The sequence below is a fragment of the Apium graveolens genome, chromosome 3 (assembly GCF_009905375.1).
Source record: "Apium graveolens cultivar Ventura chromosome 3, ASM990537v1, whole genome shotgun sequence".
Taxonomy (NCBI): Eukaryota; Viridiplantae; Streptophyta; class Magnoliopsida; order Apiales; family Apiaceae; genus Apium; species Apium graveolens.
The window spans coordinates 29542193-29567578 of record NC_133649.1 but is presented as its reverse complement, the minus strand read 5'-3'; the positions used below and the strand labels follow the sequence as shown (position 1 = coordinate 29567578).

Sequence of the window (25386 nt, the reverse complement as noted above, 5' to 3'; positions counted from 1 at the left end):
TTCTTACATTATTATATGGACATATATTTGCTTGGAACAAATGTAAGCCTCGGATTGGCAGATTTGAGAACTATATACGTAGTGAAAATAGCAGACACAGGTCGATGATCTGAGAACTTGCTCTCACTGCGAAAGTAAGAAAGTTGTTTCACCCCCTTTCCGTACCACAGAATCCTGTCACACCTGCTTGCATGAACAATTGCCTCAGTTCATGATTTTATTTTGATTTACCTGCAATTAGAAAGCATCATTCTATTTTTTTTAAGATTACTAGCTTAGAAAGCCGAGTTGCAACTTCTCCCAATATCTGCCCTGTAAGCAAATTAAGGGAAATACCAATTGTGCTAGGTATACGTGATTTATTAATAACCTTACCACGAAAGACCTATCTCATTTCTGCTAGGCTTTAGCCACTCTCGGTGGAGGCATGTGTTAAGTATTTAAATTTCTGTGATTGACCATATGTAACGCCCCCCCACCCCAAACACAAATAATAAAGGAAAAAAATCAAAAGCAAAGACCTAGTTCATATTGACCAGTACCATGCTGGAGTACGCTTCTTCTCTCTTCTTCTACTTCCGGTGCCTCCTGAGTAGTGATTGCTATTTATTTTTGAATATTTATATGTAGGTGCAAATTCGATATTTCCCTCCTTCCAACCTTCAAACACTCCACCGTCTTCTAGTTCCTGCTGTAGCTGATCAAACTCTTGCAGTGCTGCCCAGTCTTGCTCTTTTATGAGTTGCCTGGCTAAGTTATCTTTTGAGTATAGCCTGTAGTTTAGATCCCCAAACCAGAATATCCGACTGTCATACAACACCACATTTCACGATGTTAGATGTTAAAATTTACATGTAATCTACTGCAATCACTTTGTTGCAAACCTGCAAATTTTGCCCTCTTTAAACTTAATTTAAGCTCATATGATCAGCTTAAAGGGCTGTCCCTTACAAACTAACTATTTTCAGGTTGCAAAGGGTAATAATTTGGACAGTTTTTAGTCACACAGGATCACAAGAATTCTGATTGTTTAAAATTTATTAATTATCAGTTTGAGACTTCTATAAGTTCTACTGCACACTTACTCGTGGCCTAAGATGGTGAGTGGATGATGTTCGTCGACATTCTGAGCGAGTCTAGTGAAAGTCGTTCGTCTGAAAATCTCAGACACTTGGTGATTCCTTCTTACTTCATCACCCTTCTTCTCACCTGAAGCCAAGTGTGCAGCAGTGAAACAAAATGTAGTTCCTTCAATTGATATGCTGACTGAAACTGAACCTTTGTTCCCCAAATAACCCATGATCCCGCAAGCTACAGAACTAACTCTAACACTAATGTGGTAACTCTCAACAACAGTCTTCTTCATCCACACACTTACAAACACCCCCACCATCTTCTTGCTTGCAATGAGCATGTAACTACTACTCTGATTTAGATATTCGTATTGTGTATTTTGCTGCCCTGCCATAGGGGTTATTGTTCCACATTTAGTAGAGACTTTTTGCTCACGTTCTGACACTCTCATATATTGATAACTTTCGCTATCCATTGGTTTCAACTTAAGGGTATCACGAAAGAAATCAAACTTGGCATTAAGAGCTTGCCCGATAAGCAGGTTCCATTTTTGACATTCTGTTAGGTCTTCCACTCCAATTACTGTTCTGGCGATTAGGGGAACAATTTCTTGAAATCTGCGAAGAATAGATTTTTGCTTCTTGAACAGCAACACTTGGAGAAATATGAATATATGAATTAGATTTTTTGACTTACCCAAGGACATATATGTCAACACCCTCCTTGATATTTAACCATTTATCCAAATCTACTGCCAAACTCTCAACCGGAGATCTTCCCGCGACATTCCAAGTACCCAGAAACACACTGGACAGAGAAAATTCGATCAATACTTATGATGCGGTGTATAATACTCATTTCTCATAATCGAAAAATCTAGCAAATATATGCAGAGGAACCACACCTTAATGATTTCGTAGAAATGCTTGGAACCTCGTCACTTGACCTGCAATATTGGATGTCACTGGACACATAATCCTCTTCATCTATGTCTTCGTCTGCAACCTGACCTGTGAATAGCTTATCAAACGACATCGACTAGAAAATGATAATGACGGGGAAGGAGGGCAAGAAAATTAGTGAAATGGGAATGAGGGGGAGGGATTGTGATAACTATGACAATAAGAATGCTTCAATCGGAAACCTGGGACGTCATTTTTATTTTGTGAGTTGGTTCTCTTGTGCTTCCGTTTAGACCACCTGCCAAACCTGCGAGTTCTCTGTGTTGATCTAGTTTCAGTCATGAATCTGTAATGTGTTTCAGTGTTCACAATAGGAACAGCTTTCCTGTAGAAAGTGAAGCATACAGGATTAAAATATAATTGCACATTATGTAATAAAAAAGATGGTACTTAATTTGTAACACCATTACTAACAATGTGACGGATTGTGATGGAATGTGGGTGTCATCATCTGTCTGTTTCATGCCAAAGAGAAGAGCCTGCAGTAAAAGACAGGAGAAGCTCGAATAAATCGCGGTTGGGACGATAATAACGAGCAGTAATACGAGAAGTACAGCAAAGGTCAAATTTCATTATGTTGTTTACAGTATTATTACCATTGCAACATTGTGAAAGTTGTATTTTTATATTTGGATGAAGCAACTGGTAGTATTTAACTGTCCTCCTGGTGAACTTAAAATAAAATAGTTGATTCGTTTTCAATAAGTGTTTGTTTAATTTTTAAGGTGTGCATATGGGGCTAGAATTATGCTCAAAATAATGAGAAATGAAGAAGTACACATCCTGTGTAGCTTTATCAATGAATACAAAGTGAAATTACTAATAATCGACTAACCATAACTATTTTTTGTAGTATTTTGTAGATAAGCAAGTAGAATACTAGATCAACAAAGTTACTGGATGGATGGTATCATTTACTAATTGTGTGCTTCTGAACTAGACAGGCCTCTGTTTCGGTTTCTCCATTCCAATCAATACAGAGTTGCTAGTTGCTACACTTTATCACTGCAATTGTTAATGTGTTTTTGTTCTTAAATTTGCCCGCATATTTTCCATCCGGCATGTGCAGTGGCGGATCTAGGGATCCAGAAGGGTCCCGGGCCCCCCTTAAGATTCAAAATATAATTCTTGTAGTGTTAGTATTCAACATGTTGTCTTCTTAGTTCAGCTGGTTTTCTACGTCCGCCACGGGGAATGTGTATGCGGAACTGTGGGTGTTACAATAACCTTAAACTATAATCCCTTACGGTATTTAGTTCTTAAATTTTCCTGCGTATTTCCCATCCGGCATGTGTATGCGGAATTGGGGTGTTACAATAACCTTTAACTATAACCCCCTTACAGTAGCACAAAGTAAGATTTGAAAGTTTAGCGCAAGGCTTTAACAACACATTGTAAGACTTGAATAATGAATATATTAAAAATCCAGTTAATCATCTCTGTCTTCAAATTGATGAATCAGAAGAAAACAAGAGAGTGTAACATCATTTTTTGTATTATTTTTCTGGTAACAAGTCTTTAGTGTGAAGTCCTTTGAGGCGTAGAATAATGTATAGAAAGTAAATAAGACACTGAGTATGGCATTTTAGACGACATTGAGAATCGTATACACATAAACAAGAAAAATATTTATTGGTTCCAGAATCGGAAGAGCAAATGTTCGAAGATTTGAATGGAAAAGTAAGTACATACAGCCTAATTAGGTATCATCCATAATATACAATGCATTCCGGATTGGAAGAAACCATGCCTTGCGCAGGAAAATGTAAAAAACAAAATGCAAAAGAATCTGAAACAAGGCATGTGGAGGCAGGCTAGCTCACACGTCGCCTAAAACATGCAAGGCATTCAAACGTCCCAGGCCTCGCCCTCTGAACCCTTTGCTTCCTCGAGGGGGCTGAACGCAATGGGATAGAAGGTTGTGGCTGCTGCATCGACACAGAAGATTCACGGCTAAATCTGCTATCTTGGATTTTCGTCTTCCTAAGCTCCGAGCTAAATCTGGTATCATGGACTTTCCGAGGAGTTAGTAGCTCGCATGACTTGGATAAATAACTGTCGTCCCAAATGCGACCAGAGGAGCCCTGTCTCCGGAACGAATATGCCGACCTCTGCAATGTATGGTTCATAGCCATATCCAAAACTAGCTATCAAGTTAACTTGTTCTTCCCTGTGTCTTTCTTCATTGTTAATAAAATTTTGAAGGAAAGAGAAACAAAAAAAGACAGAAGAACAGAACTTGCAACAATACAAGATTGTTTGGTATTGCAGGTCTTTTCATTGCCCATGTTTTTAGGCTTAGTTATCTCAAAGTTCTGGATTCAACTGTATGCTAATAATTTAATATAGAATGTTTTTTTTTCTATTATTAGGTTGGCCGGGCCTAGTTTGTTTCGTAAATAATTAATGTTTTTATATTTAATAGCTACGTAACTTGTGATGACCCTGGTTGAGCTTAATAACTAACTTCCCCTATACTGGGTTAACTACAAAAACCATGAAAATTGAAGTTCCCTTACCCAATTTAAAATACATCAAACCAAATACTACCAAATACTGCAACTCATTTCGAATCCAAGGAACTCTAAGTTACGTAGTCGGGTTACATCGAAACAAACGAGGCCTATACTGCTAATTTATCAACCAAATTGTAAGAGATTTGAGATTGTACGCTATGATTATGAAAAAAAAGATATTGTAACAGTTGTATAATCCATATTTAATCTATGCGGAGCAAGCATTACAGCTTTTAGTGCAAGCTCCAGGATGATCCTCCGTACCCACCATATATATTGGATTTTTTTCGCATTCACCCTCCTTAGCCCACAAAGCACAGTCATCATCTTCATCAGCGCACTTACTCCAACTTACCTTCTCCGCTGATTCTATGTAATAAGGCTTTTCGTGTATCCACTTTGTTGCCGACCATTTTTCACCTTCAACCACTGGACAGCTGCCGTGGAAGCTCATGGGGTCAACTGTTAAATTTATATGCAGATTATAAAACAGCAATGCGTCGCCCTTCTTTGGTTTCACTGCAATTAAGTATATTCTATCAATATATGGTCTATACCACTATCAGCGTAATGCACATCTAATGCCTACTGATAAAGATTTTCAAAAATTGTTAGCGAAACTCTGATTTGAGATTCTAAAACTAGTTACCTCCATAATCAGTTTTAGCACAATCAGACCAAGTATCATCTTTTGGCTGAACTTTTTTTGCCTGCAGAAAGGATAAAAAATGATGTTATCCGGTAGTCGTAGAGAAACATGTTAATCAATGCATTACCTGGAAAAAGTTAGAATGTACCTCCAATACTGGAAATATTGTTTCCCCTCCCTTGTCAACATTAGACAAATACATGAGCACTGTTGCCACTCGGTTACCACCAGCTTGTAAATTGAAGTCGTCAACAAAAAAATCAGCATGAGGCTCATACTTTTGGCCGTTTTCGTAATGAAGTATTTGAAGCTGCTCCCCATTTTCTGGAGACAACATCATTTTTAAGTTTAGAATTAGAATTCAGATTCTACCATAGAAAGAAAAGAAACCATAAACAAAAATGTTAACGCCAGTCACCCATAGGAAGAAATGTCCAAGCAGCGATCCTTTTTTCAATGCCGGCAACTACTTCATCCTTTGAGGGTGAAATAAGGACACTGGTAAGTTTACAGTTTCAAATAAACAGGTGCGGTGAGGGCACACACTCACAGACAAACAACATTCTCAGAAAAACCGATTTATAATTATTGAGATTTAATATCATGCAAAGTCAAATTGAGGGAATGTGATAGAGCTAAGTATGGGGTAGTACGTTCTAAAACCCTGCTAGAGAACAAAAAATTACATAGGAGTACCTTACTAAAAAAATTTAGCCCCCACTACGTCAAAAAATTAAAAATTTATATCCGCATAAAATTTTTTATTCCATCTTATCCCCGCAACTAAAAATTTCTGGCTCCGTCGCAGCTGGCGTCCTAACTCTTTCATCAACTTTGTTAATTACTGAAAGCCTTTCTTATGATTTCAAATGAAGCTGCAAGGTGACACCGTCGCTTTAATACTACTGATGTGTTCATCGTGGAACAAAATTTCAAGCACTTGTAAATTTAAAAACTTGATGTTTTCTGTGGCTTATTCATAAATTCTGATATTTGAATGCAGGATTCTCACTAATGTCTCTTAAACTTTAAAAGATGTATACATGTTTCAGACATAATAAACAAATTTGCTCAGTTGGTCACTGCTATAAAAACTGCATGTATGTGAAAAGCAGAAACATCTTTATACCAGTAAGGTGTTAATCAAACATTCTTTGGCTAGTCAACTACAACTAATTAACGTTTTTAATACTTATGATTCTGTTTACTATTCAGGAAATGAAACAGAGAAAGTTTGTCAACTATTTAGAACATGAAAGAAAGAAAGGGAGAGAAGTTAGTTAATGGACCATACATGTGCTGTGTCAAGAAACATGCCAGAGCTTGTTCGGACATCACTTGGCACACCATCACCAGTTTCGTCATCGACAACCATTGATTTTTCCAGGCTCCCGGCCTTGGCCTTATTAGTGATTAAAAAGAATTAAATCTGCACTGTTATGGAAATAACTAGCACAAATGTATATTTTCAATTAACAATGTTAATATGATACATATAGTAAGAATGTTCAGTGCACATGCCAGTATCGGGATGGTGGCAAAGGTGCGCCTAGTGTTAGAAGAGGTCTAGAGTTTGATTCTCACATAGCCTTAATATAAATTAAATACTGATGTAAAAAGGATAAAGAACTAGGTTAATGTGGAGATAAAAGAAACAACAGGTGGTGCATGCAACATTAGGCTTTACCAGATTGATGAGATGATCACACTCTTCATCTGTTAGAAACTTACTGTACGAAAATAGCCTGTGTATATAATCTCCAGTCACATATACAAATTAAAACAAGGCAGAAACATATGCAATTTTAAAGTAACAGCAGAAATTTTGTAAGAGATGAAAATGTGGAGTGACCTGGGTTGCCAAGAAATCTGGGAGACTCTTGTAGGATCAAAAGTAGCCACTGAATCGACTCCAGTAGTTAACTTTAGCACTGATCCTCTTTGTCTGAAACAAAAGTTTAAAAGCAACTCATGAACCAAATATGTAAGACAGTATTAAAGAAAAAATTAAGAGAAAAAGAGTTAGTGAGAAGTTAACATATTATTGTTAGCAGTGGTAATATGATAAGGGTGATTCCATGTCCAAGCTGAATTAGAGAAGAAGCGAAAAGCAGCAGAAAATGAAAACAGAGTGGAGAAAAGAAACAGCACAGAAATTAGTAACAGAAATAAGAAGAGAAAAACTTTATGATCTTCCATTTAAGGTAGAAACATTAAAAATGTAAAATGGAAGATCTATTTGATCCAATCTTTGATTTGAACTATGAACCAAGTTTACACACGAGTATCTTCCTTCTTATTCAGCACACATTCCTTTTTGAGCTACAGAACAAAGTGACTTTAAGTCGGAGCAGTTACATACTTTACAGCTAGGCTCTATGAATTTCTTGTGATTTATATTTAAGCAGCTTCTGACGACACGTGGCTATGGTACGACTTACCTGGTCTCTGACCTGGCCGAAACACAATATAAGAATTCTGTATGTACATGATGACAAGAGCTGGTTAGATTTCAAGTGTATCCAATATCAGTCATACAACATACATGCATTGCCTAAATATCAGGTTAGTTAGAAGACAGGCACAAAGAGTGCAGTTCATTCAATCAGCATGCTACGCAAACGCGAAGAGAATTCAGTGAGTAGATAGGATCTCAAGTGTTTCTAAACATAGTACTTGGAGCTGGATGCAATGGCTTCAGAATTCAGGCATCCTTGTTCTTTTTCTTAGTTGAGCAATAAGATGTGAAATTTAAAAAAATATTTTGGTACTTGTCAGTTTCATTCCTATTCGAGCATAAAATTTTGCTTCATTAAGCGTATTCAATTTATTCTTAACATGTACTCATTTTGGTCAGGATACTTTTTATAGGGGTAAACCTTTCCTTTTCTTTTTTGCTTTGAAGAAATGACCCTTTGTTTTCTTGCTAACAGAGTCCTAAAAGGGATAACAAAATACAAATAAGGAGAGAATAGAACCTGCTACTTATCAACTTATACAATTTATTATAAAATTCTGTCATTTTTCCCCTTTCATCTCCAATCTACATATCTTACAAGTATTTTTCATTTTACATGTCACTGCATGCCCTTACCACTCTCCGGTTTCACCCTAACTCATGGAGCTCAAATTCATACAATTGAAGTAATTTGACAACCTGAATTTATTCCGATCCATATCCAAATTTGCCTGATATTGCTTCAAACCAACTTCATTTCATACAATAACAATATTTTTCCTTTTAATGTCCCTGTAATTTGGAAGATCATTAAACCTCTCCTCTCTAGGGACCAGGGCCATTGAGGCTTTGGAAACTAGTTTTTGGAAGAAGAGAATCAAATAACATGTACATGAAACATGACTAATACAAAATCTATCGAAATTTTTACTATATTATGTAAATTCATTTAACATCTGTGACTTTGTATACCCCAAACGATTTCCAAACACGACAACCCCCCTCCCCCCCCTTTTCTTTTTTTCTTCTAAATCTATTCCTTCTTACTTGAGTTGCACCTACAACTGTACTCCGAGAACTATTTTTTTTTCATTAAACAGAAAAGGCGGTTAAGCTGCAAATATATTGGTAGAGGATTCCTAAGAAGAGCACACCTTGCAACTCTTCCTACAAAATCCAAGCTTGTTCTTAGAGCCAACCATATAAAGAGGATTTTTTTTACATTCACCTGCAGCAGCCCACTGGGCACAGTTCTCATTGTCATCAGAGCAGTCTCCACTTGGTTTGTTCTTCATTACTTTCTCAAAAGACCTCACATGAATCCATTTGGTTGCAGACCACTTTTCCCCCTCAATCACAGGGCAGCTCCCATGCAAGCTCAGTGGATCAGTAGTTGCATCAGGATGAAGACTATAGAAGAGCAAAGCATCTCCCTTCCTAGGTTTCACTGAGATTATAGCATATCACATATATTAGAACAACAAAGACATTTAGTCACATGTAGTACCACCTCAAACAATATAAAGAACGGACACCTGTAGAAAACCATCAAGAGCACATACACTGAGATAGAAAACATTTGTTCAACTTTTTCTAGTCCATAGAGAAAATCATAGGAACAAAATATTCAAAACCCTGTATTTAACGGACACCAATTATAGTTATAAAATACAAATTATTAAACTCAGATTTAATGATTAAAATAATAATCAGTTAGGAACAATTCTTTCCGGCAACATAAACTACTTCAGAGGAAAAAAATAAATGATTTGATTAATCCTGCACAAAACCGTTAAATGTCTAGCATTTGTTTATGAAGTTGTCTACTTCGATCATGGGACTTCTGAGCATTTCTTTTGTAGCTGGTGTTCCTTAAAGACTTCCCATGGTCCTTTCATTAGTCTCCGTCACTCTCTTATTATAAACCCCGTGAAGCATCAAAGTTTAAATAACATAATTCAGATTACAATTCTACTATTCAAGGAGGCTTTCTTCTGAAGTCAATATGATAAATTGCATTCAGATCGGGTGAAATCTTAAAACAATCATTTTCTTAATTTCTTACCCGAGTAACCTTTTTTCGCGCAATCAGACATGTCATCTGTCTTTGGCTGAGAGTCTTCTTCCTGTAAAAATGTAAATGTTGAAATTAGCTCCCTACTCTTGCAGGAACAGAACCAAAAAGTTAAAACAACAAAATAAAGATGAAAGACAGACGTTTTAACAAAAGAAAATACCTCCGAGTTTGGAAAAACTGTTTCTCCACCTTTATCGACATTAGATAGATACATAAGCACTGTTGCAACCCTGTGGCCACCCAATTCTTGATTGACCTTGTCGTGAAAATAATCAAAATGTGGTTCATACTTTTGACCATGCTCATAATGCAGAACTTGAATAGACTCCCCATTTTCTAGTTAAGAACATTACGATTAGAGACTGAACAACTTTCATTTTCCCATCCAATAAATCACGAGGCCATCAATTGATATGCCGAGACCAATTTACCTGGAGGAAGAAATGTCCAGGCAGCAATTCTAAACTCAATGGAAGCAACCACTTCATCCTTCAAAAAAAAGCAAAATTTGTTAGTCTTAAGATTACGTTTCTGCTTGTAAAATCCTAACACTCAAATTGTAATATATCTCAAGTAGGGAAGAGGTTAACAATATTGTCAACGACACTAATAAATATTAGATCAAATCACATCTAACTAGCTTTGACACTATACAATTAAAAGTTATACCATTAGAAGGATGGTAAATTAGTTTATAACTTAAGACTGGATAGCTTTAATCCTATGATGATGCAATGCAAAACAGTTAGTTGAGAACTTGAGAGTGTTGGAATGGTTTCTTTTATATTACGATAGACTTTTGTTTCCCCCGAAACCTAAGGAAACAACTAGTCTCAAAACCAGCTTGTGCCACACAATGAAATGATATCTGATATAGTACCTCAAGTTCTGAAAGAAAAAAAGTAAAGCATATATCTTACTCTAGCAGTTTGCTCAAATAATTTTATGAAATTTATGTGAAAACCAAAATTGCCAAACAAAATCAAGTGCCAGTTTCCAAAACACCACAAATTAAAGAATGACTTAGTATTGGTGTACAAAACAAAGTTTAAAAGATCTAAAATCAACCAACAGATTATTTTATTAAAGCATCCATTCAATTGTAGAGCTATGACACTCCAAACGGCATCATGGTCAACAAAATTTCCTTATACAGCTACTGCCTACAGTAACATATACTCAAACAAACTATGCTCACAAGCAAAGCCTCCCACAAATACACACCCTAGAAGGAATTGCGAAAAAAGATCATCTTAACATACTAAGAGTGAATTGTGTTTTAGTGTATATATGCGCAGAAGCAACTGACCTGTGCTTTGTTTAGAAACATGCCAGAGCTAGTCCGGACCTCACTCTCTATACTCTTACCCGTTTCATCGTCAGCAACCATGGACTTTTCGAGCTTATCATTTGCCTAATTTGAAAGAAAAAACAGAAAGCAAAAAAGATTAACAAATCATCAAAATCTCCATCATCTCATTTTGCTGTCAAGAGGCCACATTATACATATAGAGGCTTAAGGAAAAATTACAAGTGCAGTCTTTCTTTACATCAGCATTTCAATTTAAAAATATTTTTAAGAAAATAAAAAATCATGATAGGGTAGAAAAGCTCACCAAAGCAATAAGATGATCACACTCCTCATCTGTTAAAAAATTTCTGTATATAAACGCCCTGTACATTTACAATTCCAAACAGCGTAAGGGCCAACAGATCAATAAAAGAACACCCAAAATTTGCAACTCAATTTTCCTAACCAAAGCAGTCCCATTTGATTTCATTTTAAAAAAATAATCAAGAACTTACCAAAAATAATATATCAATAACAACTCAACAAAACACTAAAAGTAACAAAATGCTTAACTCATATGATGAGTACAATAATATGTAAAATCATAAATTATTAGAGAGAGAGAGAGAGAGAGAGAGACCTGGGTCGCCAGGAAAGTTGGGTAACTCTGGTAGGATCAAAAACAGAAGCAGCAGCATGAGTTGTTAATTTAAGCACCGACCCTCTTTGCCTGAAAGATCAAACAAGATAGACATGCATTCAGATACTTTATATTACATGACATAAAACCCAAACAAAATATATATAATATTTTCGGTACATAGATAATTTGTGTACATCATTTTTTGTCCATAGGAGTGCAGAGCTGAATGTGAAGTATAATTAGTGGAAGTGATGAAGAAAATTAAAGAAAACAGGCGAAAAAGATGATGAAAATCCATGTAAATGAAAAATATATAATGCCTGGTTTAGTTGATAGAAGGTTGAGTGAATTGGTGAGGAGAGAGATATAAGTTGTACATATATAGAAAATGTGTCAAGTAAATGGAGTTGACAACATGAAGATGGTGTAAATGTGTGCAAAAACAGGACACTGTTTTAGTTCATAACTTACATTAAGTTGCAACCAAAGTGCCGCTCATTGGTTTTCAGTACGTGGTTTTGCCACCAATTTTCAGTATGTTCTTTTCTCCAACCCCCGGTTTAACCCCCCATTCCATTCTACACGATTAGATCTATTTCTTTATTTACATCTTAGTTCATTTATTCTAATTCTAAAAAGGTTATACTTTTTTATAATTTTCTTTTACGATATCTGATTGTAAAATATATATGACTACAGTTTTTATGATTATTTCTTTTTATTTTGAAATATCGAAATGAATCTGACGGATCCAAAATTTATTTTTTGGACATAAATTTATTTGTTTAAAACTTCAAACAATGTATTTTACAAAATTGAATTGTCGACTGTTGTTATCCTTGATAGTTTTTATTAGTAAGTTAGAGAATTTGACAATAAACGGTTAGTGGTTAGCAGTGACATATAAAATGTTTTAATTAACATATTGAGTAAACTGTTGATTAGTGTTTTGTTGAAAACTGATGTTTTAATGACTACTAGCAAATTGAATTATATGTTTTGAAAAATATATTTGATAAATTCTGTTTGAATTAGCAATGTAAATCCTTTAATTGAAAAATCTTTTGTAAATAGTTTTTTTTATATTAAGGTCCAAACCTTTGAGGTTTAATTTGGTCAAATATATGATAATACCTTCTTTAAGTTCTCTATTTTATCTTCCATATCAAATCATGCCCCAAGTTGGCAAATCTATCATATTTACAAAGTTGACTAATAAATATAAAATAAGATAATATTTTACCTCACAGATCAATCATACCCTCCTCAAAACTTTCATAAAAGTAGTTAATATGTCATCATGTCACCACTATCACCAAGAAGAGGCGAACCTCTGGACCAGGAGTTAACGACAAACATTATAAATATCAATGTAAGTTGCACAAATGGAGGACTCTAATTCTCACACACTCTCATTCTCACATTTACTCTCACCAGTTTCGCATTCATATCACTCTAATATAATAACTCTCAAACACTAAACATTTATTTTTCAATTATTTTTTCTCGTTATTTTCCACCACAAGTTATTTACTCTCACATCGGAGATGCTTGACGGCTATCACCCCAGATTGGGCATTGTTTTGCGGATTTCCCACCAACAGCTACACCACGTCTCCGTCAAAATATCAACGGAAGAGGGTTGTTTCGGTAGAGTGTAAGGAGCATTATCAATATGTAATTTAGTTCAATAAGCTAATCATTCCTAAACTGCTATGTTTTTTAATTTTCCTAAGCATGAACAAGTTAGCTCTTATGGATTTACTGACAGTGTTAGAAGCTTGGCTGGAGCTGTTGGCATGAGGGAGGTTGGTGGCTACTGGCTACTGGAGTACAGAGCTGGGGACCAAGCTGAACTGTTGAGAAACAAAGCTCAGAGATTTCTTCTTTGAACTAGAAAAGTTGCAAATTAGCTATGCTACGATTCCTGGCAGTTCTACTGGTTCTGACGAGGTTAATTCCAGTCTTTCCAGGGGAACGACACCGTTCTGTAAGTGTCAGTGCACCATGTTTTGCCTGGTTGCCGAACGCTCTGAATCCAGGAAATCTTTACATTCAAAATGTTCACCCCAACCCAGGGAAGTGGCCCGTATATAAAACGTTAATTATTTCTTTGCCAGGGTGCTTTTGTATTTTAGTGTTTCTTGTTAGGAAAATGCTAGAGCCACACAGTGCAAGTACGGGGTAACTACACTCTGTCTATTTAGCAAAAAAAGAAGACTACAATCTGTCTGTTACATAATGCAAGTTTTAAAAAGACTCAAAATGTTCCAAGAAGGATTCTAAGCAAGGTGAAGATGATTATCAAATTGTGAAGGTTAAATCAGATATTTGTACAAGTTTATGTTTAGCAGATATCTACTATCTTGTTATTTATTAGATGAGATTATGTTTGATCAGACAGACTGCAAGTTTATGACGTGTAGAGAAATCAACTAGAATCGAGAAATTAAGATGATTTTTCCTCTCTTCATCTTTATCCAAGGTAATTATCATCTAAACATTCAGACCTTCTACAGAACTAAATTTCATACTCTACAACCATTAAAACTGCAAGGGTGATTATCTAGCAACCGTGCCATCATTCCCGGCCAATGCCCGATACTTATCCCTCCTTGTAAAATTGGTGCACTCATAGGACAATGTTGAAGCGATGGTCCTCTGTATATAATTGGCAACAACATGGCTGGATTGGCCTGTGCCGCATGTAAGTTCCTTGGGCAACTTGTTTAAAAATGTAACCTCATATGCAGGACTAGGGTTCATAAAGAAATAAAACGGGTCCATCCCTTTCCACCCCCTTGCCGTTGTTCCATGAAACATGCTCATTCGATTTGACATTGCCACTGGAACCAGTTCGTCTGTCAACTCAGCAAACAAAGCAGAAAATCTAAGTAGAAATGGTTCTCTACATGTAGTCCCTTCTGGACATAGTACTAGATCACCCTTTTGTAATAGTTTCTTGATCATGTTAGCATCAGTGACTCGATCACGGCTAAGACGGACGGTTTTGATTGGTGAAATAATCTCTGAGAGCCTGGAAAGGGAGTAAGTGACTGCAGGGATAGGGCGGCCGAGGGCAGCAGAGAGAAAAATAGGGTCAAGCAGGGTTCTGTGCGAACATATGAATAAGTTGCCGGTTTGGTTGGGGGAATTTTGGGCGGGTGGCGGTGGAGTACCTTTGATTATGACACGGACCCCAAGGGCCCGGAAAGCATGGTAAACCAGGGGCATCGGGAGGAGTGCACCTGCGGCGATTCTCATGCATGCTAGGATGAAGCCAACGGGAAGCCAGAGGAGGATGAGGAGTGCTGTAAGAGGAGTTGGTTTTTTAACTAAACGGCCGTCATGAAATATTACTGGCTTTGGTAACTTGTCATGTGTTACAGCCTCAACTTCAGGACGTGCTGGAACTACATAACTTTCCTGCAATTGCAATATATTTTAAATTTAATATGTTGTTTTTACTCGCTAATGTTATTTAGGACATTGTATGCATCAATCTGAGAAATCAGACAAACTACCACACAAACCTTGCAGAGTTTCATGAAGGGGAAATCGGTCTTTCGATCGCCAAGTCCAATATCTGGTGGAGAAGTGTCACAAAAAGCCTTTTGCAAGGCCAAAGCCTTGTTATTGCCAACAAGCACACCAGGGCTAGTCAAAAAACCTGTGGCACGACCTCTAAATGTTGCGATTTCTGTTCCCAGTACAACATCAGCCCCTAAATATTCCTTTAAGAATCCCTCCACCATGATCCTTGGATTTGCTGTCAACACATATCTTGTCCCACAAGAAGAGAACACACGCCAGGATTCGGGATGCAAGTCAGCAGAGTAAAATTTTGGCAAAACAGCATGTGCAACAGACTCTATATCGGACACTTTCATGCCACAGAAAGTTGCAAAAACCAGGACCTGAATGCCTGCAGACTCAGAAATGTTGTAGTATAGTAGTCCAGCTAATGGAGAAGCTAGTAACAAGAACAGAAGTCTCAGAGCTCCACCAACTTCAAATGCAACAAGGGCAAAATATGGAAATGAGCTCCTTCCTCGGAGTAAAGTCCCGTCCATGTCTGCCACCACCGTGTGCTTATCGCGTCCAATCGATTCACACCGATGGATTGTTGGAAAGTTGAAGGAGGAAGAACATTCTTGTTGCTTGTCCATTCTAGTAGAGTATGTTAACTGGTTGGTTAATTAAGTTGATGTTATTTGTTACTCTATATATAGGGGGGGGGGGAATTTTGTAAATAAAGGTTGTTGGTGATGAAATACTAGTACTACCAAGTAAAAAGTTAAGAGTTGTAGCCCCGATTTCTACTTTTAATTGTATTGGTGTACTTACTACGATTTCTGGCTTTGGAATTACCGTTGATTAATATTCCTTGGAGCCTAAAGAACCCATGCAGAAACATATAAAATATTGTAAACTAAATTTTAATTTAATCAATTGAAATGAGAAAATTAGCAATAGTAATCTATATCTGCAAAGGCTTCGGCTATTCTTAAGTTGAAAAACATTGATTTAAGCATATGCTCTGCCATAATATATAATATAATGAAGAGTGAAATAGTGAATGATTGTAAAGAAGATATAATACATATCAGTGTCATCGATGATTACTAAAACGTGACGGTCTATCACATTCTCATTGCACTTGATGTCTCCATCAGCTTGGGAAATAATCAGTATCCTGATTCTGGATACATCATGCATACGTCTGCTCATATTACTGATCCTCTGTCTAAATTTCGGTCATCTACCCTCAACACTCTCCGAACGAAACTAGAATTTCATGTCGAGGGGAAGAATTAGGAGAAGCCACTGTACGCGGTTAATCATCAAATGTTAATACATATTTTGAATTATGATATTAAAAAAATGCAAAAAATTACAAATAAAAATAATGCTAAGGAACATTTATGTAACACCTCCCACGTTAAATAGATTTCAGACTTCAGTTCACTTTATAAGGCAAAGTATTACCAAGTAAACCAATAAATCATGATTCTTTTAGGGGCTTGTCGTGGACTTGTGGATTATCCAAATTGATTGCACTTGGGCTGGTAGGTTTCGTCTCATTTCATACTCGGAATTAGGATTTGACCGTTTTCAAAAAAGACTCGAAATTTGACACGGTTGTCACAATTTCCCTCTCAGATTATGTTAGTTCCAACTTTTTTGAAATCCCAGTTAGATGCTAGTAGGTTTCGTGTTATTACGCTCACCACGAAAAAAATTGCAGGGGAAAGGAACTATCAGTTGGTGGAGATGCAGACATTTTCAATCATGTGAGCAAACTGAAGTAAAGGAAAAATATTAGTTGCAACCTGGTTAGTTTGTTCAGAATCACTAAAGATGGAGAAAGCTACAAGGGACTATAGTGATTGCTTGATAAGTCCGCAAGTTGACTCTGAATACTACGTAGTATTCATAGACAATGACTTATTGATTGCTATACTTTATATTTTTCTGGTCACATTCAGTCGATTGTACCAAAGGGGATGAGAAAATTAACTAAATATCCAACCATTAGTCTTCTTGTGGATTGAAGCTACATGCATCAGAATTATTCTGCAAAATATTTGGTGCAGGGACAATAGACCAGATTGTTTTTACTTCTTTGAGACCCTTAAACTCTACATACATTTGCCTTGTGCTTTTTTTAAATATTTATCTGATCTTTACAACTGGGTATCAACAAAACTTTTTAAAAGAATCTATAGCTTTTTCATGTATGGTATTTGCAGATTCATCCTTCTCTGTGCAATGAATATTGACTGAGTGTTCGAGCCATAATGTATCTTTGACACTAATGGTTATAGCCAAACAGAAATTCATCTTCCAAAACGAATTTGGCTATTTACATTGCCTTGGTCGAAACTTATTATCTGACAAGAGATATCCAATCAAAGTTTTTAGTCTCTTTGCTCCAGGGGTGGGCAAAAAATGTGTTATATTCCCTGCAACAGAACAGGGATCAGCCCCATTTTTCTGACTACCTAAGCACCATCCACCAGGAACTATCATATCTTGACCACGAAACAGGAGTTCAGAATCAATCTTATCAAGCACTGGGTCGTCTTTGTGGAACTTTCTTGCAAATGGTGCATTACTGGCAACCATCTCTCTCATGTCATCAACAGTAATGTGCTTGGGATGCTGCTGTGGAGGATTGTCCCACGGTATGAAGTGCATATCAGTGTTCACTGTGGTATTACTAAACTCAGGAGCATTACAGATGACAGTTTGGAAATAGCTTTCAGGGGAGGACACAAAATTTGTATAGTACATGAGAATTGTTCTGGGCAAATTGTCCCATCCCCATATGCAGTAGTTTATGAAAGGCCGAGAAAGTGCCATCCAAGCAGATCCTGTAATAACAAAGCATGAAAAACATATCCTGAATTAATTAGGTAAACAACCTGATGCTTTCTGTAAATTTCAAAGTCCCCCATTTTCTACACAAAGATACTTAACTATCAAGACAAGAAACGGTTGGAATCAATTAACGAATAATCACCTGTAAAGAGCTTGAATGCTGTTGGCACACCTCGACGTTCTGTAGTGAAGAAGACATCACTCTTTTTCGTCATATACAACCCTGGATCAACCATTACCGGCTTAGCTCGGTGTTCCCTTCATAAATCATTACAGTTTTCGCGAAATTAACACAAATTCCAAAAAAAAACAATCAGAGTAAAATAAACAAAAAAACGTTAAAAGAATCATTTACCTTTTCCACCCAAGTTTACTAGTATGCTCAATGAAATTTAAGTCTCGCGGTAAATCTGAAAACGCATCAAGAAGATCTGCACACTCACCACAAAAATCATTACAAGAGTTACAACAACTATATCAACAATCACAAACATAAGGAATAGTACATTAAACAGACCATCTTGAGTAACGAGCGGATAGTCAGAAGCGCTGAGATTAATAAACCAATCCCACTCTCCAGCATCTCTCAACAACACAGCTGCAGCATGAAGTGTATTAGCTACCATAGTGGAACCCCTATAGGTGACAAGATTTGCCTTGGTGATCATCCGTACATTACCAAACTGAACAAAAGTGGAGCAATTTTTTACAAAATTGAACAAATCCAAACGCTCTTCAGGGGAGGATTCAGCATCAAGATGAACAACGTACTGATTATAGGGATGGTATAGAGCCAGGAGTGTACGACGAAGCATTTTATGGTCGCCTTTTGAGCCAGAGATGAGGTAAGCTAGGCGCGGAGGTGGAGGGGGTGGCGGAGTGACTGGCTCTGACTGGACCTTGGAAGTGGCTGCTGCATAACGTTGTAGAGGCAGGAGAAGAATGGTGCTGGCGGAAGTGAGAGTTATCAAGAAGAGAAGGGATAAAGTAAGAATAATACATGCAATGGCTAATGCCAATATCCATTTGTGTTGTGCTGTGTGTGGTTGTCTCTTCATCTTTATGATTTTAAGACTAGAGTGATTTCAAGCTTGAATACAGTTGCAGGTAAACTATCAGATGTTACATAATCACAGATATCTATCTCATTTAGTCTGGAAATCTTAATGTAAGTCATGTTAAATACTAACCAATTCATGAGTGTTTGTTAATTTGGCTGTAATTCACTCAAAAAGTGTTGAAAACTTTAATTTTCATGTTGATGCTAATTTACTTAAATTATAGTTTACATAACAATACAATATTAAATCATGAACTCAAGGCAGGAATATTATCCCACAATTTCTTCAGAAACAATTGAACTAGTATTGCATTAACATGTGCATTAAGAATGTGAACAATCCAAAGCCATTAAGTCAAAGAAATTTAGTCAAATATTTGCAGGAGTAACACTTCTACATTTTGACCTTTTGAGCTATACACTTGCTCTGCTTGTACTCCTTCCAGAACGATCTTGTTATATATAAATGCACTTGATTTCTTTAGGTTTTTATAGTTATACTCCTACTTTTTTGCTGCAATTAAAAGTAAAGTTGTTCTGCTTTTCTGTACTTGTAATTCTACTTCTTTCAGTCTTTTTGCATCCAGAAGCAAGCATAACTGTAACATGATAATTTGTGCAAGGTACACATAGAAATCTGATTCATGTACTTGTATATATGGTGTTTGATTTCGCCAGTACATGATGCAAGATAACAATCTTATTTTAACAAAATCTCGACTGGAATCTCAATGCCGATCATCTCTTATGACCACTATTGAGTGATATCCTCACTTCCGAAGACAGGATCAGCAATATGACAGGAAGCTCTAGCTAGTTTATCAGCCACTCTGTTGGCAGATCATTTAACAAATAATAACTAAACCTCAGTCAATTCTTTAAGCAGGTCCTTACATTCCATTCCTCACTAACACACACCAAAATAACAAGCCGTACATGTAAATCGGGCTTCTAACAGATTGCACTACTGTGAGGGTGTCTGATTAAACAATCACCTTACCCCCATATGCTTTGTCCTTAATCTAACTTAACGCCTCATCAACTCCTAAACCCTCTGCCCATCTCTGGAGCAACACATCCTGCTCCTCAACATGACTTTACTTCCAGAATTGTACCTGTGCTTATCCCTCAAGAGAAAATAATTAATTAATCAAAATATTAATTATCAATAAATTAATAATTTATTAATTTATTGATATATTAATAGTTTATCGAGGAAGAAATTACTAAAAATACTCATTTATCTAAGTTATTTTACTATCTTCTGGTTTTTTTTTTGCAAAAATACGACCAAAATCAAGCAGACGTGCAACTGGTTGAATCGAGTTTGTCTAGTTCCGAAACTCGTCGAAAATTGCCTCTAGTTGAATTGAGTTGCAGAAAATCGTTTTTCGTAAAAAAAATTAATTTGGTAAAATAAAATTAAAAATGACAGTATTTTGGAAAAAAATTGACCTTGCGTATTTTTCAAAAAAACTCTTTATTAATTTATCGATCTATATCATTTTTAATTTTTTAACATTTATTTAAAAATATATATATATATATATATATATTGTCAATTCATCGAGGGCTCAATTAGATAGAGATCCGTAGATAACCATTATTTAAAAAATATAAATACATAATTTATTTCATTTTTTCATCATATATAATTACAAATTTTAACTACCAAACTAAATAAAAAGTTGCACATTTTTTTATTTAACAAATTATTGAAATTTTATGAAATAGTTTACGGTGGTTATCTAGTAAAATCACAATAAAATCACATTTATCCTAAATTATATGACAGTAAAATCAAATTTAAAATCAATTTTTTTTCAAATTTCAATTGTTAAATATTTTATTTAATTTAAACATAATTATTATTCTACATTATTTTTTATTTTTTATTATCGTAGGAAACCCGCGACTACTACCTTCGGGTGCGCACTGGGTAAAACTCACAGGCTCACACAATAGCCTGCAAATCACGTGAACCAAGATAAACCGCATTTAAGCGACACGTTGTGGCTCATGAGGCATAATCATAAATTCTATTCACGTGGTAATCGAACCTGTGACGAAGAGAATAGTTATCCACTCTTAAGGGAGCCAACCTTTGCGGGAATTATTATTATTATTATTATTATTATTATTATTATTATTATTGTTATTATTATTATTATTATTATTATTATTCTATATTAACAATAAATTTGATGAAATTTTATGATAGATATAAGGGTTATATACGATTTCTCACTTAAATAAAGGTCCATATATATATGAATATATATATATATATATATTATAAAGAGATTATTGATTTTTATTATGAAATGGATATCGAAAATGTTATTAATTATGCAGACGAAAATGAAGCAAAAGTAGTGACAAAATTGTTGAATGATAAAAAATCATTTTGTGTTGTGGAATATAAGAAAGAAGAAGAATGTTAAGCATTAAGCTTTGAACCGTTTTACAAAATGATGTTTTTAAAGTAATAATGACATTGCGTAATTTTAACATGTAAATAATTTTAACTAACAAGAAGTACATGAACAAATCAATTTAAAAATTAATTAATTACACTATAGTATTATTTTGAAACAAGTCTTTCAATATATATATAATTTTGATATAAGATGAAATTATTATTTTATATATTACATGGAACTTATATGTATTAATAAAAAGTTATTATCTTATAAGTCCAGCGAACTATTAATTTATATTAATGATCCCGAGTCGGGAATACAAAAAAATTATAAATTAATCACGGTTTTTAATTTATCGAGTATTAATTTATCGAAGTTTAACTGACTAAAAAATAATAATTTTTTTGTCAAATACACTCAAATTTTAATCAATTTTTTTAAAAAAGTTTGGTACTTTCTAAGAATTAAAAAAATCTAAATAAATACATATTTCTTGCCACGAGTTAGTAGGTTACAAAAATTCTAATTTGATCGATTAATCCCGAAATTAATATTTTTAAATGATGCATATTTTAAGTTTATATAAGATGATTAATGAAATGAAATAAATATTATTATAATATTTAAAACATTTGATTAATACTATTATCGGGTAAAGACAAATTTTATACATCAAAACCCGCAACTGAACTGGACCCAACAATCCACCACATGTCAGTCCGAAAAAGTTAGCGATTTGGTACATATTAGTTGTTGATTTGTATCTATAAAGATCATAAACGCTCTTATTCTTATCAACGTGGGATGATACAAACATCCCCTCTTATAAACTCGACGCCCTCGTCGAATCCACAAACACAAATACGGATCTCGAGACAGAACTCTGATACCATTAATAACATCCAAACCCGCACATGAATGCGTACCGGACTCAACAATCCATCATAGGTCAGTCCGAAAAACTAGCGATTTGGTACACATTAGTTGTTGACTTGTATCTATAAAGGTGTCAAAAACTCTTATTCTTATTGACGTGTGATGTTACAAATTTAACCAATTTTTATATTAAAATTAACGCAATTTTTCGAAAAGTTGACAAATTTTAGCGTATAAGGTACCCAACTGCCATTATATATTACATAGCCAACTGTCGGTGTATCTCGTATACTCCCTCCGTTTCAAATTAAATATTCACTTTCAAAAAATCACACAGTTTAAGAAAAGTGAAATTGATAAATTAGTTATATTAATTGACTATATATATGTGCAATGAGATTGATTTATAAAATATAAGTAAAAGATAGGTGGAGTACAATTAACTTTGTAAACATAAATTAACAATAAATTAACATTAAAAGTTGAAGTGGAGAAATAAATTGAAACAAATTTTTTTAAGTAACATACAATTTAAAATGGAGGGAGTATAAAATACCAACGAACAATGAAATATTCTATATAAATTGGTATATACTCAATTGATAATTGAGTATTCAATTGATTATTTTTTTATTATAATTATTATAATTAAGTTATTTAGAAAATAAGTTAATTGTATTAGGTTTTTCATTATTTTCGTTATCATTTCGATCAACTCCAATCGGCAATCAATACCGACCCCCAATTTTTTGTGGAACACGAGTCAACAGTTATTACATTGGTCAGTAATTGTTGGTATTCGAATTATTCTCCGGATTCTAAAAATCATTGGAATATAGTAAAAAAATTCCCCCGACCCCTTTCTTTTCTACTCCCTGTATTTGGGCTTTGTGTACTTCTACTAAATGCAAATTAAAGTACTTTGTTGTAATAACAACCTCAGTTTCTACAAACAAAACACCCACTTGATAACTCCTTATTCTGAATCTCCCCAACTGGGTTTGTGCAGTTGCATCCTTGTTTCTTGAGGTTAGGTTTTGCCTTTTTACGTTTCTACTATCTTTTTATTTACCTATGTTATCATATTATTACATCCTAATTGATTTTGGGTTTATTAGTTTCTAGTTTTCTACCCTTGTTTTTATTATTCATTGTTATATCATTTCTTGATTATTTGACTTGTGTCTCTATGTTTATGTTTTACTCTGTTAATTTGTTACTTAAGGGGCGACCCGGATCTTTATCTTTGCATATTAGGACATGTTTATGTTAATTGACTAGGGTATTTCTTGGTTTTGGAGTTCAGTTTTAGCACAATGTCACAAGGCTATGCAATTGAGCTTTACTTTGACCCGGCCCTCGAAAACCAAGTCTTGAAAGCTTGGAATGTGTTGGCTCGCCGCCAGATTAGTACTCAGCTTATTGAAATTGAATCAAGGCCTCATATTACTTTGTTTTCTAGTTCCTATGTTGAACCCTTGAAGCTTGAAAACATTGTCAAGAATTTCGCTTCTAAGCAAGAACCTGTGCCCTTGTCTTTTCGTTCGATTGGAGCACTTCCGAGCGACAACAATGTGCTTTTTCTTGCGCCAAATCCTTCTTTGTCTCTGCTACACTTTCATTTGCAGTTGTGTGATGCTATGAAGAAGGAGGGCGTTGAAATTGGTGAGGAGTATCGTGCTGATTCGTGGATTCCTTATTGTCCTGTTGCTGAAGAGGTGTCAAGAACTCGTATGGCTGAGGCATTCACTGTTTTGAGGGACTTGAAGTTGCCGGTTTCTGGGTATGCAATGGAAATTGGGTTAGTTGAATACTCTCCTGTTCGTGAGCTCTTCTCTTATGCACTGGGTAATGCAGTGGAACCATGAGCATGTAAAACCATTTTAATGTTAGTCTTTGATCATTGACATTATTTATATGTTTGCATCCTTTTGTTGTACAAGTTGTTTGTAGATTATCTTTTATGATCCTATATTAAAAAATTTAGCCTCTTGGTTCAGTTATCAATACATATAATATTGAACAATTAACACATTCTCTGCTCCCGAGTGAGCGACCCCTTTTATACGAAGGATAGTGGTCATCCATTTGGCAACATAGGGTATAACTTAGTAATTCTATGTGCTTTGTATAAGCTTTCAAATATTCTGTGGCATGGGCATAGTCACATAGATCAGTTAAGAGCACCATTACTGGTTTAAGGGAAGTTCATAAACCCTTATCCCATCTTGCTTGTAGGAAAAACGAACTTCTAGGAATGTCAAAACACTATTTTCTGTTACTCTGTGATACATAGGAAATTGAAGTTCAGTTTAGGAGATTAGAACGAATGTGGTTAATCTAGTTATGAAGGGACCAAGTTGAAGAAAGGTCTTATCAATTCTGATGACTTGGACTGGAAAATTAAAGGAAAGTTTAGCCAACTGCAACTTGGAGAATGTATTAATCATACTACATATGTTACAACAAAGAGAGGCTTGTAGAACATCTTACAGGCCTCCCTAACTTATATTCTTGGTTTATGCTATGGTTTCCTGTCTAATGTGTTTTATAAAAGGTGTGACTTTGTGAATTTGCATTGTGTTGTGTTACTGCACTACTTAAACACTTGTGAATGTTAGCTTATTTAATCAAATTATTTAGAGTCTAGACCTGGTGTATACGTGATCCAGCTTTTCAGTAAATACCTGTTAGTTTTGATAGTGTGTAGTGGTGCTGAGAGTTACAAAAATCGAAAGGCATATAGATAACTGTTTCTAAATATTAGAATTAAGCCTCATTGCATTTACTTGGAGAGAATATGACCACTTCTTCTTTTTTCCCCTGCTAAATGAGATTATTACTGCATATTCGCTAACAGAGTGCTTTTGAAGTTGTAATGTGTGAAGGTGAGGTAAATGATCTAAAATGGGACTACTAGTACATTAGGCTAGTCATTTTATTCAGGGTTCTACGGTGATTGAGTATTTTCTT

General features: G+C 35.2%; 6 protein-coding genes across 7 annotated transcripts; 1 reads left to right on the top strand and 5 right to left on the bottom strand.

The window, feature by feature from the left end:
• Nucleotides 1–11: 11 nt before the first annotated feature.
• On the bottom strand, nt 12–4171 carry LOC141714048 (type I inositol polyphosphate 5-phosphatase 8-like). The gene is made up of 8 exons (XM_074517593.1): nt 3860–4171; nt 2451–2515; nt 2219–2361; nt 2004–2084; nt 1771–1882; nt 1086–1691; nt 543–806; nt 12–183 (listed from the first exon to the last, which is right to left on the bottom strand). Exons 1-8 carry the CDS (start codon nt 4169–4171, stop codon nt 12–14), a joined length of 1755 nt encoding a protein of 584 aa, XP_074373694.1.
• Nucleotides 4172–4690: 519 nt separating this feature from the next.
• On the bottom strand, nt 4691–7790 carry LOC141712040 (putative prolyl 4-hydroxylase 6). Its single transcript, XM_074514804.1, has 8 exons — nt 7240–7790; nt 7054–7146; nt 6889–6946; nt 6496–6603; nt 5620–5677; nt 5350–5525; nt 5202–5262; nt 4691–5071 (listed from the first exon to the last, which is right to left on the bottom strand). The coding sequence occupies exons 1-8, from the start codon at nt 7398–7400 to the stop codon at nt 4761–4763; spliced, it is 1026 nt and encodes a 341-aa protein (XP_074370905.1). The 5' UTR covers nt 7401–7790; the 3' UTR covers nt 4691–4760.
• Nucleotides 7791–8162: 372 nt separating this feature from the next.
• Nucleotides 8163–12060, bottom strand: LOC141712041 (putative prolyl 4-hydroxylase 7). Of its 2 annotated transcripts, none has more exons than XM_074514806.1 (8): nt 11848–12060; nt 11668–11757; nt 11353–11410; nt 11046–11150; nt 10168–10225; nt 9897–10072; nt 9725–9785; nt 8163–9106 (listed from the first exon to the last, which is right to left on the bottom strand). In XM_074514806.1, coding segments are annotated over exons 1-8 (858 nt in total). In that variant the 5' UTR covers nt 11850–12060; the 3' UTR covers nt 8163–8798. The 2 variants fall into 2 exon arrangements, with proteins under 2 accessions (XP_074370907.1, XP_074370906.1); XM_074514805.1 differs by having other exon boundaries at nt 11865–12058.
• A 2084-nt stretch (nt 12061–14144) lies between these two features.
• On the bottom strand, nt 14145–15828 carry LOC141712042 (glycerol-3-phosphate acyltransferase RAM2-like). Its single transcript, XM_074514807.1, has 2 exons — nt 15204–15828; nt 14145–15096 (listed from the first exon to the last, which is right to left on the bottom strand). Exons 1-2 carry the CDS (start codon nt 15741–15743, stop codon nt 14233–14235), a joined length of 1404 nt encoding a protein of 467 aa, XP_074370908.1. The 5' UTR covers nt 15744–15828; the 3' UTR covers nt 14145–14232.
• A 1488-nt stretch (nt 15829–17316) lies between these two features.
• On the bottom strand, nt 17317–19160 carry LOC141712039 (beta-glucuronosyltransferase GlcAT14B-like). The gene is made up of 4 exons (XM_074514803.1): nt 18572–19160; nt 18410–18485; nt 18197–18312; nt 17317–18047 (listed from the first exon to the last, which is right to left on the bottom strand). The coding sequence occupies exons 1-4, from the start codon at nt 19110–19112 to the stop codon at nt 17533–17535; spliced, it is 1248 nt and encodes a 415-aa protein (XP_074370904.1). The 5' UTR covers nt 19113–19160; the 3' UTR covers nt 17317–17532.
• A 4143-nt stretch (nt 19161–23303) lies between these two features.
• Nucleotides 23304–24399, top strand: LOC141712038 (uncharacterized). The gene is made up of 2 exons (XM_074514802.1): nt 23304–23442; nt 23720–24399. The coding sequence occupies exon 2, from the start codon at nt 23730–23732 to the stop codon at nt 24279–24281; it is 552 nt and encodes a 183-aa protein (XP_074370903.1). The 5' UTR covers nt 23304–23442; nt 23720–23729; the 3' UTR covers nt 24282–24399.
• Nucleotides 24400–25386: the final 987 nt, after the last annotated feature.